Here is a 21,131-nt window from a genome sequence, read left to right as displayed (position 1 = left end):
CAGCGCACCGATAGTGGACCGTGAGCGTCTCATTACATGAGGGTAGACGGAGATCCAAGACGCGCAAATCACTTTGTAGGGACTGCGTCTGGGTCGGAGCTGCCTCGGGGAGTGCCCACCTCCCCTAAACTGCATCAACCGGCCGGGTAAGATGGCCTCGTGGCAGAAGCGCCTGCTGCCGATCCCCGGCGTCAGACAATAAGGCCCCAGTGGTCTAGTGAGGATGTGGACGTTCCCGGGCCCTGACTGCAGCAGCTTCCGATACGTCTCCGGAAACAAGGACTGCCATCCGCGATTCTCTGTAAGCGAGGAATCGCCTTATCCGATATCTTCGGGAGTCCGGTTGCATTCCGGGCCCCAGCATTGCCGCTGGCAAGCTCTGTCGTGACCAACCGGAATCACCAGCCCTGATACTGGTGTTGCGGCCCGGCGGAGGTAGATGGAGTTGCAGTACATGCGTCTTAATTCCGACGCTTGGTACTGACAAACCAAAAACATAAAATAAAAGCTTAGGACTGCCTGAGCAGTCCCGTTACAAACGAACAACTGGAACAACTGAAGGCCGGTGGCTGGGGGCGGGGTATATATGGACGACGACACGAGGCATCCTGGAAGCTGAAGCTTTAACTGTTTGGTGCCTGGATCTCTCCAACCACATTATCCTCATGATAACCCTTTGGACTCTGAAGAAGTTTTATAAATTCTAAAATACAATAGTTTGGAATACATGTGATGTGATTAGGGTAGGGAATGACATAATGGGGGTAAGTCTGAAGAATGTAAAGCACATGACAAAACAAGCACAAAGATAGCATATGAGAATATACTGCACTTGATTGCTTATAGCCTCCTCAGAGATAGAACAAAATACGCCCAGTATATACATTCCCGTTTTGTGTTGTCATGATCTTAATGTTTATTATCGGAAAGCTTTAGCAGGCTTTGCCAGCATTCTCAGCTCTCTGACTATACCAAATTATGCAACATTTACTTCTTCCAACTGTGTCAAAATGATGACTATGCAAGGACCCTGCTGTACTGTGAGCTGCCAAAATATTACACATGGAGTGCTTCTCCCAAAGTGAATCTCAGCACAGAAAACAGGGAGTCGCTGTAGATGGTCATCCTGGTATCGGAGCAACAGAAGCTCATGGCCGTGTTTACACTGTACATCCGACACATTTTGAGTGCTTCTATCTCCGAAGTTTGCTTTACACCGTTACAGGTCCTACTTCCTTCTAAGACCTTAGGACTGTGGATGGGGAAGTTTGTCACACTTTGTGAGGCCTGCCTAAGGAGAGGATGTTGGAGGATGATGTGTAAACAAACATTCTTAAAATCCCAGGCAACGCCGGGTACGCCAGCTAGTTTGTAGATAAAAATAAGACTAAATCCCCATCTTTGGCTCCCCATTGTCGTGGATGCAGAGTAAAGTTATGGGATGCTATAAATGTGGCTCTTCAAACTGCATCACCTGCTCCTTTATCAGGAACAACATACATTCTTTTTATACATCTGGGGGTGATGAGATACAGTCATTCATTAACTGCAAACACGTGTTAATTTGCAAGTGTAAATTGATGTATGTAGGCAGAACCTCGCGATGCTTAAACGTGAGATTCCTTAAATGCAGAAGGAATATCATAAAGGGATACTGTGCACATGGCCTCTCTAAACATTTTGTGGAACAGCATGGAAAAAATTAACACGAACACTCACTTATAGGGTTTGAATGGATCAAGCCTACCCATCGAGGAGGTAATAGGTTCAGGAGACTGTGTACTAGGGAAAACTTCTGGATACACAAATTAAGGTCCCTCGTTCCCGAGGGGCTCAATAAATGTATAGAATTTGATCCCTAATGCATACCTGCGCTCCATTCCCTCTTTTTTCCCTCTCCTTTTTGTTATCCAACTCTTGGGTACAACATCATTAGACTATTACAGTACAGATCTATCAGACCTGGTACCATACTAGACTTGGTTTGTTTAGGGAAAAATATCTTTCCTACTAGATAAGCTTGAAAGATTTGCGAATGATATTTGTCCAGTTTTTTTTTTTTTAATTTAGGTTTTTCCTTGATAGGGAAGCTTTTATACCATAGGCTTGCTCTACAATGTTCTTCATGCGGTTCAATAACTAGCTTACATGCGCATTTAAATTTTTTGATGTCATCGTAATCTTTGGACACGAGTGACCGTCCATACTTTACATAGAAGATGTGTATTTCTTTGTAGAAATCTCCACAAGGGAATATACTGTATCTGCATATATAACTGCTGGGGCAAGTTGGCTATATATTGTTTAATTACCTCATCCCCAAAGCTAATAAGGTCTTCATAGTACTAGACACACTGGCACGATTATATACACATTATTTTAGGGGCTATACAACTTGTTATCCAGAAGTCGGTCTCTCCTTTTATTACTTTATTATATTTATTTTTACCTGCCTTCCCTAGACATTGTTAGTTTCGTAATAATAGAATATTTATATGGTTTTTCCCTGTACATATGAGAATTTTCTCTCTGTTGAGGTACCAACATTAGACCGTATATTTAGCTATATATTATTCCAATATCTCTCTTCTCTAATTATCTCATTATGTAATTGAAGTGTGTCTATCTCCTGCATACCTCTTTGGGATATTTGTAACCATACGTGAAGTGGTTAATCGGAGAATAGCCAGATTTCTGTTTAGATTATGATCTACCTTTTTTTTTTAATATATATTTCCTTATCAGTAATTTGCATGGTTTATTTTTTTATGTTTTTCTATATCTACAAGATCAATCTTATCAATGGATTGAAGAATGTATTCACATACTCATTTAGGTTTTTTTATTCCAGATCCCTTATATGTGTATATTATTAAAGGTGTCTCACATGGACTTTTTATTATGTTTATAATACACTCTATGAATAAGTCGGAATGTTGAGCCGAGAAAAAGATATATATATATATATATATATATATATTCATTCATTACATAATTACCACTGCTTGTTGTAGCCATTAAATATTTGATTGTTTTTTTCAACTTATGAATTAACATGGAGCTACTTCACACCGCTGTTGAAAACTGTGTTAATTAACATCACTGCTGTGTAGTTAATCAAACACATGCTAAGGCTAATTGGAGCATATATAAAGGGTACACCTGAGGTCTGGAGCCACAACTTTTGAGAAAGTCACGTGAATGTGACGAAACGCATTAAGGGCTCCACTACCTGATTACTCCACATACTGGAGAACGGAATCATCCTCCATCAGATCTCGCTAACTACACTACAGCCGCTGGTGGAGTTATTGCCCAGCACAGTATCTGAGCACGCTTGGACAGACTTGCAATATCTGTGCTTACATTAATGGGCCTTCCCTCCCCACTGCAACAAGCGCTGGATTGCTCATTTCTGTGAGCGGGACTCTGGAGACGGAAAAAAACTTAGGGCCTGATTCAGAGCCGAACGCTATTTGCGCTCGCTCGTTAAGAAAAAGGGGCCGGCTATTTAAATTGAGCGCTCACTCTTTGCGGTCTATTGACGCCTCTATGTCTGAGCCAGCGAACGAAACATGCGCTCGCTATTTTGTAAAGACGCTCCCTGGCCGTTCGCATCATACGTCATCTCCGCTATTTATTAGATTAATCGAGTACATCGAAAGGCGTCTGAACTGCTCGCAGTGCTTGTGGTTGGATTTTCCTACCGCAATCATGCGAACAGTTCAGGATAAGAGACAACCAAGTGACGGGGTCGATGACGCTGCTTTGTTAATTATGCACACCCTTAAACCGCCCATTTTGACCGTTTGGCACGCCTGCGTTCGGATCTCCACTCCCCGTTTTCAAGCACCTTCCCCTGTTACCACCCACAAATGCCTCATCCTGTCACTCAAATTAGCAGGCACTCGCTATTTTGCGAGCGCTCGATTTCCGACCGCAATGACTGGTTGGCGCATGACGACACATACGCAGTTGTGCGAACATCGCTCGGAGCGAACGAGCGGACGCTTACGAGCGGCTCTGAATCAGGCCCTTAGTCTCTAATTATTTGTTCCAACAAGTCTGCCTGTTAACATTGCAACCTCAGATATTTACGGAGGAATTGTACACCTGTCGCTACTTGCTGCTAACAGACAGACACTCTCACCTATGCTCACAGTTTAAATTGATCTATACCTCGGTCCTGATACACTGGAATATATCTATATCAATGCCGCAGATGGTGCAATGACACCCTGCTAAAATTTGACTCATGAGTACCTGAACATTTTAATAAGGGATATCCCTGGTTTAGCAGACCGCTGCAATTTTTAATACCTTTTTTAGATGTTTACAAAACTTAATTTTAGATTGTATGTTATATATTTGGTATCTTTCTATTTTTTTTATATTAAATCATATATATTTATGAGACTCCTCGGTTTAACGTCAATTCCCTATGCGCAGGTCTTATAATCCTTTCTGTTGTCAGGAATTCAATTCAGCATAGAGTACCTCCAACATGTCTGAGTAAAGACACTCGGCAACCAATATCTTTGCATTTTTATAGAGAAGTACAAGAAAATGAGCTAAGAAAAATTGGCACAGATTACCTAACAAGTAGGCGGTAATATCTGGCGCAAATCACACCAAAATTAAAATCCCCTGAAAAACTAGAACGATAGTATGGTACTAGCTAATTTACAATGCCATAAATGCTTTTTGTACTGTGAAAGTCAGCATTCATTAAATTTTAAAGACACGCATGTATGAGCATGTCATCCTTGGTTACAAACACACACAAGCCATGTCTATAAAACTTAGAAGTTCCAAAATAAACGTAATGTGTGAAAAAATATGCAGAACCACAAATAGGTTTGGAATTCTACCCTTTCCCCCTAATTGCAATAACAATGTATTATGTTCCAAAAGTCTATTTCATAAACAGTTACATTTGCCCTCTTCGTATATATTATACATACTGTAAATGGGCACTGAATGGTTGATTATTCTAGTTATAAAGATAAAGAATATACTACAAAGTAACAACTGGACCTACTTTATTATGACAAATGACTAGTTTGGTTTTAGCCCAACCTTAGTTTGAAGTCGTCATCTATTGTACAGAAAGTGCAGCTATATTTGTTAACAAATATAACCAAATAAAATGACTTAACCCTGGACTCAGATTTGAAATCACTGTGTTAAGGTCATAACTTGATACTCAATTTTAGGTCCCATATATAGGTAAAGCAGTTCTATGAATCATTTATAGTTTGTCCTGTTAATACGAGTTAATTAAGAGTTCAAATCACAGCAAAATTATTGAGTAGGATTTTGAGTGGAGAGGAGATCTGCCCTTGGGAAACGGACACCTGATCAGCAGTATCTTTACTGCTAGTAGTGCAAGAAATGATCCAGTTACCCTTGTTAGGTCTGCAAAATACACCCCAACAGTCAGCTGCATACATAAAAGGCATGGTTACTATTTGGAGGAGGGATGTAAATTCATACAGATCTCTGCATACACCCAATATACGCAATACTAATTCAAATATGAAAGTAATTAGTATAAATCTGTGGTCAGGGTGTAGGTAGAGAACTGCATGAATTTGGCCCCAAAAAACAGAAACCCTGCAGGAAAGCGCTGCACTCTGTAGCGGATCACGTCTAATGAATATTTAGCTGTAGGGGTGAGTTGTACTTTGCCAAGTTATAAACAAGTCACAAATTATTTCTTATAAATTAAATAAGTGATTTATTAGAAATCCCTTTGAAAGCAATAAAAAAAGGTTCCCGGTTGTGTCTGCTTTCAGTCCTCTATCCAGTCATCTTTTGCCCATTCAGGTAGTTCAGTGGAAAAATCAAAATCAGCCCACTTATACCGTAAAGCATGAAGGTACATGACCAACTCTTTGGGAGAAGGGTCAGCCCTTACAATCCTGCATTCCTCACAGAGAGAGTCTATTAACCCTTTACCGATTTCCGATGTATCACTAGTGCCTTCTTTATCATTGTTTAGGTCATCACAGCTCACATTTAAAGTTGCTTCCTTAGTAGGAAGGGCATGTGTTGGGTCTCTGTACACTGGCATAGTGTCATGTGATACAGTCTGTGAGCAGTGTGGCTCTCCTTCACTTTCCTTACTTGTCACGGTTAGAAGAAGATCCTCTTCTGCAATATCCAAGATGTCCAGACTCTGCTTAGACTTATGTTCCTCTATCAGAGATCGCAACAGTTCTTCATTGGTTTTGTTAATGTCACCATCTTTGCCTCTGTTGGGACCCCAAGCTTCTGTATTGTATACTGGATCATTGACAATAGGATGCCCTAAATACTGCAAGTGGACTCGGATTTGGTGTGTACGGCCGGTATAAGGGAAGCATTTTACCACACTGGACTTGCCATTGTAGCCAAGTCTTTGAAAGACAGTTTTGCAGGGTTTTCCTTTTGGGTTTACACGACATACACCAATCTTATAGGACACGACCATTATTGGCTCCTCGCAGATCACAGACTCTTCTGGAAACTCACCAGTCACTCTGCACACATACTCCTTCTCCACCTGTGTAAAGAGAAACCGGGGTCTATTAATAGTCATGCTGTATCTTATTTCTGGTCCTAAATATACTCTGTAGCTTCTTACAACAGAGAAAATTAGTTGCTGAACCTCAAATTTCAAAAAAGCGTAACTTATGTTTTTGGGAGTGGAGCATGTCAGAAGTTGGGAACCGGTCTTTTGAATTTAAGACTTCATACCAAACTACTCAACCCTACAAACAGATGTTAATAAATAAATGTAAAAATATTATTAAAGCAAGTGCTTAACAGTCTTGTAATAGGTCACAATATCGATGTCAGTGAATGGCTCCACGGCCAAGTACTGTAGATTAATGGCAACCAGTACTTGAATTAACAAACACAATGCCTAAAGCTGGGTACACACTATACGTGTGTACCCAGCGATGTAACGATATATTGCACACACAACATGTTCCAGTGTATGATGGTGCAATATATTGTTACATGCTGCATGGCGTCATTCACTGCATTGTCCCATCTGCTGTGCAGAATAGCAGATGGTATGTTACGATGAACGACCATCTCGTACAACAAATTGGACGTACACACTGCATGATCCGCAGCGGAACTTATATATCGTATGACGGATCGTATAGTGTGTACCCAGCTTAAGATCATGCTGACACTAGACATCTTTGGGCCTGATTTAGCAGAGGTCGCAATGCCGATATTTCCGCAGATCTAGGGATTGTTTGCCACTGCGCATGCATATAAGCCGCACTGCACATGTGTCGCTATTGTTTTGAGAATACTTTTGCACAGAGATTTCACTCGCAAAGTGAGTGACAGGTAGTCAGCATTTGGGGGAGGTAACAGGGGGAGGTGGCTAGGAAAATACAGGCGTGTCAATCCGTTGAAACGCTGTTTCATGGGCGAGCATAAATAAGCATATTTTCTCAGCTGCGTTCTGTGCGGAACCGCAGCTGCGACTGCTTTCGAGTCCACTGCTGAATCAGGCAATATGAGCGGTACTTGAGCTCATGACTGAAGTTCTGAGAGGCAGTAATGCTATTCTCTACACCAACTGTGCTGCCTCTAATGTGTGTGTAGTAAATATACTGTGGAACCTGCTGTAGAAGAGTCTACAAGAGAAAGCCCAGCTACTGCTATTGCCCAATTTGTTCTAGCGGTCAGGCCCTTTGATCATACAGCAACAGTCAGGGACTAATCAGTATGGTCCCTGCTCATGTGATAGCTGACAATCTGCCCCAGTCAAAGTCCACTTTTAAAAAAACCACAAATACTCCATATCCATGTGGTATCCATGTACATGGCAGACGCAGCTGAATGAGAGTTAAAATCAGTATCTACTTCTCCAGTTCTCCGAGTTATGCAGGAAAAATCTACCACTTTTTTCATGTAAAAAATAAAAAAGCAGTCTTCATTTTTGGGCTCTAAATTTAAATATCTACAATCACAAAAAAAAAAAAAAGTTAAATATCACATACTGCAGCCCAAATTTTAACTAAACAAAACTTGGGGTATAGTTATAAAGTAACAATAGTCATTTTAAAATGGTTATATGTGAAATAAAGGAATGGTGAAAGTTTCGCTATTAGCAATGGCAAAAGGAGACAAATTACCCTGTTTACAAAGGGAGAAAACCCGCCATTAGCAAGAGGGTATAGTGTAGATCTTCCAGGCCATGATTTTATGTATATTCATCAGTGTAGTTGCAATTTGATTACCTGTATCGACGAGCTGCAGAAGGCGGCCATGTGCTTAATTACAAACGTCAGTCAAATTTAGTTGGAAAAGGTGACAATACCCCCTTTGAATGTAATGACAAGAACTTTATGTATCTTTATGCAAGTATCAACTAAAAGGTTCTTCTTAAGGTGAGTGCATGCACTATTTGTGTGCATGTTGGTAGGAGAAATAAGAAAACAACATCTCATCTACCTGCAGTAGACTCACAATAATGCCCAACCTAGGGGGGGTCATTTACTATTGTACAACTTTGTAAGAGTGACTATTTTGCAACAGGATTTAAAGTTGTGATATTTTTAAATGCAAAACTTGGACGTACCTACCTGTAAATAGTTTGTTCTTTTACAAATGTGTACCCTATTAGATATACTCACCTTCTACCTTTCTGATCAACAGTATATCTTGAGAAGAGAGATTATATAAAAAAAAAGTAGTTTAACAGTGATAGTTTCTGGAATCAGACATTTCGTGCAGCTCACCTGCCTCTTTCGCACTTGTTCAGCCAACTTCTTGGACACTTCCAGAGTTTTGGCAAACACAAGCACACCAGACGTCAAACGATCCAAGCGGTGGATAGTGTAAAGCGGTTTCAAATTGTGCTCTTTGCCCAGTATAAAAATAACTGTGTTGTGCCGGAATCGACCACAGGGATGGACGGGCAGAGAGGATGGTTTGTCCACTGCCACAATCTCATCATTCTCAGCCAGGATGTGCAGGGGCTGCGCAGTTACGGGAGGCTCATGGCGATGCACTGTGTTCCTGAGGAAATCATTATCCTACAAACCAAACAAGTATAAGACAGATTTGAATTCAGACTAGCGCATTTTGTAAAAAAAAATGTTAACAAGCCAAAGGATCACTGGATATGGGCCTCTGACCAGCCAATACCCTAGATAAAATGTATCTCACACTCCACCAGAGAGGTGGCCACCAATAGGGTAATTATATTGAGGATATGACTATATATTCTCATGTATTTCGTATGAATACATCAGCAGGATTTCAGAGGTACACTAGATTTTGGATCACAACTGAACTGGGATCTCAAGGATATTTATGTATCCAACATTTGAACTTGTAGCAGCAGTCAGCAAATTAAATGAAATTTATTCTCCTAATGGAGTTGTTGGGTATAGAGGGCCTGATTCAGAGCCGGAAGCTATTTGCGCTCGCTCGTTCAGAAAAAGGGGCCGGATATTTAAATAGAGCGCTCGCTCTTTGCGGTCTGTTGACACCTATGTCTGAACGAGCGAACGAAACATGCGCTCGCTATTTTTTATAAAACGCCCCCTGGCCGCTTGCATCCTACATCATCTCCGCTATTTATTAGATTAATCGAGTACATCGAAAGGCGTGTGAACTGCTCGCAGTGCTTGGATTTTCCTACCGCAATCATGCGAGCAGTTCAGGCTAAAAGACAAAAAAAGTGACGTGGTCGATGACGCTGCTTTGTTAATTATGCACACCCTTAAAACGCCCGTTTTGACCGTTTGGCACGCCTGCGTTCGGATCTCCACTCCCTGTTTTCAAGCACCTTCCCCTGTTACCACCCACAAACACCTCATTCTGTCACTCAAATTAGCAGGCATTCGCTATTTTGCGAGCACACAATTTCCGACCGCAATGACTGGTTCGCGCATGCGTATTACAACCCATACGCATGCGCAGTTGTGCGAACATCGCTCGGAGCGAACGAGCGGCCGCTTACGAGCGGCTCTGAATCAGGCCCAGAGTCCGGAAGGGTCATTATTATATACAGTGCCTTGCAAAGGTATTCACCCCCTTGGCTTTTTACCTTTTTTGTTACATTAGAACCTGTAATGTATTTATTTTTTTAATCTGAATGTTATGTGATGGATCTGCACAAAATTAGTCTAATTTGGTTAAGTGAAATGAGAAAAACATAAAAAAATCTTTATAAATAAAATTTAAAAAATTGGCATGTGCATATGTAATCACCCCCTTTGCTATAAAGCCCCTCAAAAGTTCTGGTGCAGCCAATTACCTTCAGAAGTCACATAATTAGTGAAATGAAGTCCACCTGTGTGAAATCCAAAGTTGCATACACACACGATTTAGTAAATGAACGATTTTAGTAGACTATTTTCTTTCATTTCTTCAAGGGAAAAATGAACGTCAATAGTTAACTAAAATCGTTCATTTACTAAATGTAATGAACGATTTTTTTGAACTACAAACGATTTTTGCATATTCCCTTACTGTAAATCGTTGAGTTGGTCAGTCTGACTGAACTGGGAATGCGCATGAACAATAATTGTTCATCGTTTTAACTCAGAAAGTGAACGATTATTTCAACGATTGAAAAATACACAATATCGTTAATCGTTCAAAAAATCGTTGTGTGTGTATACACCTTAAGTGTCACATGATCTGTCAGTATAAACACACCTTTTCTGAAAGGCACCAGAGGCTGCAACTCCACTAACCAAGAGGCATCACACCATGAAGACCAAGGAGCTCTCCAAACAAGTCAGGGACAAAGTTGTTGAGAAGTACAACTCTGGGTTGGGTTATAAAAAATATATCCAAATCTTTGATGATCCCCCGGAGCACCATCAAATCCATCATCAAATGGAAAGAACATTTTACCACATCAAACCTGCCAAGAGAGGGCCGCCGCCCATCAAAACTCACAGACCGGGCAAGGAGGGCATTAATTAGAGAGGCAGCACAGAGACCAAAGGTAACTCTGAAGGAGCTGCAGAGTTCCACAGCAGAGACTGGTGTATCTGTGCATGTGACCACAATAAGCCATACACTCCATAGGGAATCGGTATGAATTACCGCTGGACCCGTTGCCTGCGGTTCAAATCCCGACAGCGCCTGGCCGACAGAGGAAGAAATCCAGATCATCTCTAGGTAAGTATTGACTAACCTAATCTACCCCCTTACCCTCCTCTAGTGTGCCTAACCCTAACCTTCCCCCCAGTGCCTAAACCTAACCCCCCCTTCCACAACGCATAAACCTAAGTCGTCCGGGGGGGGTGCCTAACCCTAACACTCCCTTCACCTAGCCTGACCTTAACCTCCCTGGGATGCCTAACCCTAAGCCCCCCCCGGGATCCCTAAACCTAACCCTTCCCCCCCCCGCAACTGTTCGTTGCGGCGCCCGGTATCCGCTCGATCGGCATGGCGGGTGCCGGTCTACCGTCGTCGGTCAAATGACACGCGTCTAAATTTAGATGCCTGTCATTCGTCCCCAGTCGAGATAACAGTGTCTAGAAGCCGGGGGTCGGCATTCCGTCCGCCGGCTTGCTGAACCTATACCTTCCATAGAGCTGGGCTTTATGGAAGAGTGGCCAGAAAAAAGCCATTACTTAGTGATAAAAATAAGAAGACATGATTTGAGTTTGCCAAAAGGCATGTGGGCGACTCCCCAAATGTATGGAGGAAGGTTCTCTGGTCAAAGGAGACTAAAACTGAACTTTTTGGCCACTAAGGAAAACACTATGTTTGGCGCAAACCAAACACATCCCATCACCCCAAGAACACCATCAGCAGCAGGGACTGGGAAACTGATTAGAGAGTCGAGGGAAAGTTGGTGCTAAATACAGGGATATTCTTGAGTAAAACCTGTTTTAGTCTGCCTGTGCTTTGAGACTGGGACGGAGGTTCACCTTCGTCAGCAGGACAATGGCCCGAAGCATACTGCTAAAGCAACACTCGAGTGGTTTAAGGGGAAACATTTAAATGTGTTGGGATGTCCTAGTCAAAGCCCAGATCTCAATCCTATTGAGAATCTGTGGTCAGACTTGAAGATTGCTGTTCACAAGCGGAAACCATCCAACATGAAGGAGCTGGAGCAGAGCCTTGAGGAATGGGCAAAAATCCCAGGGGCAAGATGTGGCATATAGCTCATAGAGACTTATCCAAAGTGACTTGCAGCTGTAATTGCCGCAAAAGGTGGCTTGACAAAGTACTGACTTTAGGGGGGGTGAATAGTTATGCACGTCGAAGTTTTTTGTTATGTTGACCTAAATGTTGTTTGATTCACAATATAAAATAAAACACAACTTCACAGTTGTAGGCATGTTCTGTGAATGAAATGATGCACACCTTCAAGCAATCCATTTTAATTCCAGGTTGTGAGGCAACAAACATGAAAAATGCAAATAGTGTGAATACTTTTGCAAGGCACTGTAGGTCTTAGGTGTCAATCGTATTAGCTGCGATGAACTCCCCTGGATTCGCTGAATTTTGCTCGCAGCCCCATAGGGCTTGGGGCGGGCCGCAAAGGGTGCAACAGCAACTCGCACCCTTTGCACTTAATACTGACCCCTTAGTTTGCTTTATGTTGCCAACGAACACTGCTGTTTGAGCACCTTGATTTGTTTAATAATTTTATAAATGTATCTCTACTACACAGGCATCGGTACCAGTCAACACTAAGTATTGTATCAAGCATTAGGAAAAGCTTTCCATTATCGTCAAAATTTAAACCGCCTGCAGAACGTCCTTTCTTAGCATGTTTAAGTTTATAGACTGGAGTCAGAGCTACTAAAGCTCAGGTTTCCAATAGTAGTGTAATGCTAGACTATGTAATAATTACATACAGTCAACGGCGTATCTATAATGGGTGTAGGGTGCAACACACACCCTGCACCCATTACTTCCATACTTACCTTTCCAGAGTCCCACGTCAGCACTGCAGAAATTACTGTGAAAACGGCACGGCGGCCATTACCCTGCGTGTTGCGCATGCGCAGTAGAAAAGTTGCCGGGAAAATGGCCACCGAGCAACAAGGTATCTTTCCGTAGTTCATTACATCGCCCAGTGTGTGCTGGCAATCTCCGCTGGTCCGGGGCAAAGGGTAATAACCCTGTCCATCGGCACAATTGCTGGTCGTTTATAAAATGTGTGCACCCAGCCTTAGGGTTCCCTGAGGACTGCCCTAACCCCTTCAGCACTCATTAATGGGGTTATGTCAGAGGTTCCCAAACGGGTCCTCGAGGCTCCAAACAGGTCAGGTTTTAGAGATATCCATGGTTAAGCACAGGTGGTTAAATCAAATTCACTGAGGTACTAATTAAGTCACCTTTGCTCAACCATGGATCTCTCTAAAACCTGACCTGTTGGGGAGTCTTGAGGACCGTGTTTGGGAACCTCTGGTTTATGTCCTCCAGTATTTAAAAACAATAGTAAGCTTACATTACTGCTATTTGTCACTGCAATGCTTATGCTATCTATAGATAGCGTCTGTGCCGCAGTACTGTCCTGCTGACAATGAGGAGCCAGGAACAGCTTTTCAGACTTCAGCAAGGCCTTCCAAACTTTGCTAAATGGGTAACCTGCATGCTCATTACTCACCAGCCTATTGCTGGCAGTGGTAAGCAGCCAGTTAGAGTAGAGGACCCTGCCAAGGAGGATACCATGGGACTTCGCTGGACAAGTTACGTTAATCCCAGCAACATATTTGTTTGCATCACTGTGATACTAAACAAAATATTACACGGTAATAAATATAATTGATAAATGGTACCCAGAGTGAGAAATGTGGTCCTATAGAAACATACAATAAAAGACGGCAGGGTATAAAAAGAAAAAATATGTTGTTTTTTGCTTAGGGCGTATAGTTATTTTTTTTAAGCAGCAGATGTAGTAAAAGAAAGGTTTGGGAAACAGATGATCGCCTGCAGTTCACCTCCGAGACACTGGATGTCACTATTTCTGAAATACAGTTCAGTTTTAAATAATGAAAACCATATACATTTTTTAATGTATGTATGGAAAGACATACAAACTTGGCAATTCTGGCCCCCTTAGTGACTTCTAATATTCATATCACTTACAATGTAAGTGTATTATCCCATATTTATTATAACAGTGTATATCTAACGTGTACATAAAACATGGCTTAGAGGGTAATACTATACTGCAGCAATATATTCTGTATTATAAATTGTATAAAGTTATATTTAAATGTATGTGGAATGATGGCGTTTAAAACTACTGTTTTCTATATCTTTCTAGTGGGGAGATGCCTTTTTGTGGGATGCAGCAATACTTAATTTTGCTGTCAAACCTGAGAAAATGCATTTTTTTGGAGGTTTGGATGCTTATCGCATATGCACCAAGCTCCAAAATGCCATACATCCTGGAGCTTGGATGCAGTGGACTTCTATTCACATTTTCCATGGGCGCGACGCATCAAATTTTTAATTCGATGCGTCCCGCCATTCAGCTCAAGAATATCGGCGTTTACTAAGGCTGTATGCTTGAATAAAAATACAAATGACAGCTCTCCTGGTAAGAGCTGTCCTTTGCCATAGAAGGACTTCCGGATTTAGGACCCAGGCATACTCCGGCGCATAAGTCGAGTGACGCACGCGCCGTAAAACTGCATTTTCTAAGGTTTGATCGCAAAATAGGCATTGCTGCCCTCGGCAAAAAGCCATCTTACCACTGGAGATATGGAAATATATAGAAGACAGTCACAGGTATACTATTATATATATATATATATATATATATATATATATATATATATATATACACACACACACATACATACACACTCTTAAAACGTTACATCATCCCACGTAGAAAAAAAATATATACAATCAACTTCCCACTGTCAAAGCATAGAAAACAGTGCCTGGACTCAATATTGATATTTGAATACTGGTTTCCTTATTTAATTTCTATAAATCAGTACAGATGTGCCATATAAATGTCATAACTTGTTTTACTTATAAATATATTACTTTAAAGCTTTATGTGCTTGCTGTAGTTTGTAAATTCTCAGATGAAGTTACAAAATATAGTGACATCTAGAGCTGTGAATGGTAACTGCAGACAATCATCCCTTTGTGTGATCTCCTTTTAGTACATCCTGCACCAGTGTGTGCCGACCTTTACTTATAGAGTCAGTAATATTCATTCTTCCTTCTTGTTTAGCAATAATAATCAACTCCTGAAACACTTAAATAATTAAAAAGAAAAAATAAAGAAAAAGCACTATACCAACGCCACACACACAGACTGCATGGGATTGTCATCCTCTAGAGTCCAGTGTGCACATCACAGCTACCAGCCCTCATAGGGGAGCAGTGGGAGAGGGTGTACAATGCAGGATACTATAACAAGTAACGTAAGGAAGCAGCAAGTTACAGGGCAATTTATAAACATTTATGGTGTTACCCAACTAAAGCCTTAAGTATACAGTGCTGCAGTAATGAAGAGGAGGTAAGACATTTAAAAATTGTGTGTTGCATATAAAGGCTCCAAAAACATTAAATGTAATGAAATAAAATGAAGGTGTTATGTACTAAGCCTTGGATGGAGATAAAGTATCAACCAATCAGCTCCTGTCATTTTTCATACACAGCCTGTGACATGACAGTTAAGAGCTGATTGGCTGGTACTTTCTCTGTTTGCTTTTTCTCCATCCAAGGTTTAGAAAAAAAAAAAAGTCCGCTCACATCCAACCATGTGCACAAGATGTATCACACAAAATCCTCCTGCGTATGCGTCGAGCGACGCACGCGCCGTGGGATCAGAGGGACATGCATATACAAGCCCATAGGTTTCTATTGGGTAACGCCATCTAAGGATGGTGTTGCCCACCAGTGATCGCACTGAGCGACAAAATATGTTGGTCCCAGGACTCGCCACTTTAAAAAATTGGGGTCCTGTTTGACCATTTCTGGGTCCCATCATAATTTATGCTTTAGAGCTTCCCATATACCCTTCAGACCTCCCCACATGTCCACATACCCCTAGAATGCCCACTCATCTGATACCCTAAATAGCATCGGGTTTGTACCTAGTGGTCAGACAATAATGGGGACTGTAGTCTACTGCTGTAGTTAGCCTTATGCAGGAGATTTCTGTGAAATCTTCTGCATTAGACTCTTCTTACATAGCGGTGACACATAAAATTATGCAGAATCTGTAAATTCAGCATAATTTTATGAAAAACCACAAACCAATAAATGCATTTTAAAAAATATACTAAAAAGATTTTGTTCTCTTACCTTTGAACAAAAATTCTGAAGGAATTATCTGCTTCTAGCTGTGCACTCTTCTGTGCTTTTTACTCTGTGGGAGCTGGACGAGGGCTGCTGTGCTCATGCTGCAGGTCCATATGGCTCCTTGTCTTGATGTGTGGGAGGCAGAGCTGGGCACAGGAGCAGGAGGTGGGGAGCCGGTGACAAGTGGATTCGGGGAGGGCAGCCGGTGACAAATGGATTCGGGAAGGGGAGCCGGTGACAAGTGGATTCGTGGAGGGGAGCCGGTGACAAGTGGATTCGGGGAGGGGAGCCGGTGACAAGTGGATTCGGGGAGGGGAGCCGGTGACAAGTGGATTCGGGGAGGGCAGCCGGTGACAAGTGGATTCGGGGAGGGCTGCCGGTGACAAGTGGATTCGGGGAGGGCAGCCGGTGACAAGTGGATTCGGGGAGGGGAGTCAGGAGCGGTAGGCAGGGACAGGAGAAGGAGCTGGGTGCCACCGGGTATTAGAGGGGAATGGGAGCCACATACAGGAGGTGGTAGAGGTGAGCTGGGGATGAGATAAGTAGGCAGGGACAGGAGAAGGGGCTGGGTGCCATTGGGTATTAGAGGGGAATGGGAGCCACATACAGGAGGAGGTGGAGGGGAGCTGGGGACAAGATGAATAGGCAGGGAGAGCAGAAGGGGCTGGATGACACCGAGTATTAGGGGGTAGAGGGGAGGCGGGGATTAGAGGCAGAAAGCCGGGAACTGCTGGGGCCAGGTGCGCTGCGGTACTCACCCTCATTCACAGCAGGCACCTGACTGGCTATTCAAAAACAGGCTGACACTCTAGCCTATGACCGCACTGTCCTCAGGCAGGGGAGACAAGAGACTGGGGGCGGGGCCTCATATCTCCACTGTGCTTCTGGCCGCACATAATAAGGGGACGGGGCTGCGCGTCTGCACTGTCCTACTATGCAAATAACAGCGGCCGGCCCGAAGTGTTAAAATGAGCCCGGCCTGTTGTGCATCGGTCGCTCTTTCCCTCGGCCCAGCCCGCCCGCCCCTTCTGCTTCTAGAGTTCCAGCTAGGCTGTTTTAGCGGGGCGTGGCACCTGCCCTCCTTCTGGAGAGCAAAAAGCACCCTGCCCTCCAGTAGGAGGGCAAAAAGCGCCCTGCCCTCACAGCCTGCGGGTGCCATCTTCACCCGCGGGTCGCAGTGTCCCGCGAGTGGAGAAATGTGTAGTGACCCGGTCACTGCCGGAGAATAGATGCCGGGCGCATGCGTCCGGCATCTATTCTCCCTGTCTGCAGCGCTTGGGGGCTGCCCGGCGTAAGTGCCAGGCACGCCCCCAAGAGTGACGAAAAGGGGACGCGTCTTATAGACACGCCCCTTTCAATGACCACGCCCCCTTTTCGAAAGCGCGCACATAGGTGCCCTCTCTAGCTCCGGCGCCCTGCCTGCCACCGGAGCTAAAGTGAACACTATGCTCCCGACTGTACAGTGTGGAATCTGAGCTCACTGTGAATAGACTCGGGTCACGTGAGAGAGTGGTGATCGGACTAACCAATTTGTAAATGCCTCCCGCTGAGTTTCTATTCACACAGGCATGTAGCACACTGTCTATGCTTGGTCCGTGCCAGCGCATGCCGGGCAGGTGTAATGCTGCCGGTCTTCCACTTTGGTATGTCTCCGGCTCTGCCTCCAAATAGCAGGAATGGCGGCAGCAAATTATATTTCCTCCAGCTTTGAAGGGATAGACAGAGTACGGTAGGTTCCTATTGGCTGCAGCGCACAGAATCTCAGCCGATTCAGGAGGTAGGGATTGGCCGTAGCAGAGCGCATCCCCGGGGACTGACCCATTCTGCAAAAGTGAATCCCCGGTCCTCAATACTGGGTAAAATATGCGCTATAGTGTGTATTTGTGATCACTGGCTCACTGCATCCAAGCTCTGTGTATTGCATTAAAAAAAGAAATAGCTATCTTCCCATTAAAAAGATATAGAAAACAGTCCTAAGGGTACGTCAGTGCTGAAAACGTCAATATCCCACATATATAATATAGATAGTAGTGTTCATTCTAGCACCCTGCACCTGTCACAACCCGTGCATTTCCTCTTTCCTGCCTGGGCTGTCGCTATGTACTCTGGTGCTTCAAGCACACTCAGCTGATAAAACTAACTTCTGATACACAGACTAGTGTCTGCTAGAAGCACCAGAGAAGAGAGTTACGCCCCAGTCAGGAAAGAGAAACTGCATGGGTTGTGACAGGTGCAGGGTGCTAGAATGAAGACTAGATGTAGTCATCTTCCAATTTGAAACGCATAGAAAACAGTCCCAGGTACATATATGCGGTTAAAACTCCATCTTTCCACGTAAATTTAAAAAAAAACCACAAAAAAAACCCAATATGAAACATAGAAAATAGTCCCAGGTATACAAATCAGTGCTTAAAACACCATCTCACATAAATAAATAAGATATAGTCATCACTCCACTGGAAACGTATAGAAAACAGTATTATTTAAAAGGTTTATGTGCTTGCTGTAGTTTGCAAATTCTCAGATAAAGGGCCGTATTCAATTAGTTTTGCATCCGCGATACTTTTTCACATTACGGACTTTTCACCTACATCAAGTATTTTAGCCACAGAAACTTATCACGTGCGTCCCCGATTCGCTGTATTCAATTCCAAAAGACGCGAAAATGCAACCCAGCGAATGCAAAATAGGCGAAAATTGCTGACAGAATTGGGGAAATCAACCTGACACCCCCTAAAAGATGCACTAACATTGGGGATCAATGTACATGCCCCCGAATAGCCCTAATAAAGCTATTTGGGGTACTTAAGGTGTGTCAATATCTTCTAATTGGCGTCTTTGCACAAGTGGTGAAGAACAGCATTAAGCAGTTTTTGTTGGGGTGAAAATAAGTAGTCCTGGCAAATTTGGGGTACTTGAAAATGGGTACAAGAATGGTTTAAAGTCACTAAAGTTAAAAAAAAAAAAAAAGTAAAAAAAACGCACCTGCAGCAAGCACCTACAATAAAAAAAAAAAACCCTCACCCCTACTTGCAGACCCCCCAAAAGTCTATTTCGCTACTTTTTAAGTGTGTACACCCACTTTGCACTTTTTCACACCCATTTTCAAAATGTACTAACATATGCGATTAGTATCGCAAGGATAGCTCTTGCGATAAGAGCTGCTCTTTGTGAAATAGCCGACACCAGGTGACGGGGTCTCCGTGGGACCCGTCCCCTCCAAGAGCCGGGAGCTTCCTGCTGGTCACATGTGCAGGAAGCCCCGGGCTCCTCCTCCTCCCTGCTCCCGGAAGATGTTAGGAGGAGGCGGATGACCCAGGAGGCGGCGGGCCGGCAACAATGGAATGCAGGTGAGTGGGGGCCAGCGCTGGGCGACGACGGCACTTTGGGAGCGGGTTGTGGTAAGAAGCCCATAGGCTTCTATAGGGTAACGCCAGGTTTTTCTGGTGTTATCCTCCGTGCCGAAAAAAGGGTGGCCAGGACTTAGTACATCTGGAGACGCTGTAAAACCCCAGAAAACGGGGTTTTTACCGCATTTTTCCTTTAGTACATCCCACCCATTGTCCTTGTCGCGCCCAATAGTTTAGAAGGGTTTAACCATTTTGCGTGACTAACCCGGTCTGTTTGGGTACGACCAGCGCGAAAAACAATGTGCGCCTATCACTAGAACAATTAAATATCGCCCTGTTTAAACTGACGGGCAATCAGACGCGCAGACACATTTGAATCGCCCCCTAGCATAGTAAATGGAATGATCCTTTAGAACATCCCTTAAGTAACTTCTCAACACCCGTATGAATGAGGAGGGAGGGGGGTGAAGTCTCCAATTATGTGATGCATGAGATCGGCTATGAAGTTTAGCGGAGCAATAATAGGTAAGCGGGGATCACCCAGGGACGGACGCCAGGCCTCACCTTCAGCACGATGCTCAGGTCCGTGACAGCGACTTGGTTGAGTCGCATCCTCCCGGCCTGGGCCGCCAGCCTATAGTACTCCAGCGGCTGCGAGCGGAACTCAGAGGCGAAGACCTGCAGCAGACTCTTCCCCAGCCAGCGGCCCTTACAGTACGTCTCGAAGTGGAAGTAGTAGGGACGGACCTTGCGCAGCCCGTTCTCCATGTAACACTCGGTCTCCCGAAAATGCTCCTCTCCGAAGCTGACCCCGGCTCTCCGCTTGGTGGGTGGCGGCACATAGCGTTCTCCGGTGCTGATGTTCCCCGGCTGCTTCCTCCTCTGGCTGTCATCGGCCCCTCCACACGGTCTCTTCCTCTTCAGCGACATGTGAGGTACGGCCGCAGCCAGCAACAACCTCCCCCCTCTGCTGCTGCCCGCAGTCATCATCACCGCGTGTGTAGGAGGAGCAACATGGCGGCGCACACTGAGGACATGATCACTCTGGGACGCCGGGCTGACATAGTGGCAAAGGTGCCAACATTACAATGTCCCTTCGCAAAACGTCAGCTAGACCACGGACCCTGATGTAATCAGTTATTGAGGACGATGCTTTCTATTTAGCAACAAATGCTTACTCCATCCATGCTATTTATGCCTGATATTACTTATGGTTGCAAATCTTGTGAAATGGCATCTTCTTCCTTACAGGCTCTACAGTACTAAACATAAATACTACAATACATACACTATCTGCATTTGATGGATTTAACTTGAGCGGTTTTCTTTTAGCTGTATGGGCATAGGCTCAGGTTGGCTGGCAGGTTCTGACTCGTTCTAATCACTAAGCTTACATTGTATATACAAAATATGGCATCTTACACAAATTTCAATTGTATTTTGCTTGGCCCGCACAGCTTTTGGGCAAGAAATAGGTGGTAAAGTGGGCACAGGGACCAGATTTTCTATATT

The 21,131-nt window shown here is 43.7% G+C and overlaps 1 protein-coding gene across 1 annotated transcript; it reads right to left on the bottom strand.

Annotated features, from left to right (window-relative positions):
• Positions 1 to 4,605: 4,605 nt before the first annotated feature.
• Positions 4,606 to 20,699, bottom strand: LOC148443425 (pseudouridylate synthase RPUSD2-like). Its single transcript, XM_088462842.1, has 3 exons — positions 20,184 to 20,699; positions 8,754 to 9,050; positions 4,606 to 6,547 (listed from the first exon to the last, which is right to left on the bottom strand). Exons 1-3 carry the CDS (start codon positions 20,607 to 20,609, stop codon positions 5,795 to 5,797), a joined length of 1,476 nt encoding a protein of 491 aa, XP_088318968.1. The 5' UTR covers positions 20,610 to 20,699; the 3' UTR covers positions 4,606 to 5,794.
• Between the last annotated feature and the right edge of the window lie 432 nt (positions 20,700 to 21,131).

The sequence above is a fragment of the Taudactylus pleione genome, unplaced genomic scaffold (assembly GCF_031769625.1).
Source record: "Taudactylus pleione unplaced genomic scaffold, aTauple2 ptg001274l, whole genome shotgun sequence".
Taxonomy (NCBI): domain Eukaryota; kingdom Metazoa; phylum Chordata; class Amphibia; order Anura; family Myobatrachidae; genus Taudactylus; species Taudactylus pleione.
This window is presented reverse-complemented; position numbering and strand designations above follow the sequence as displayed.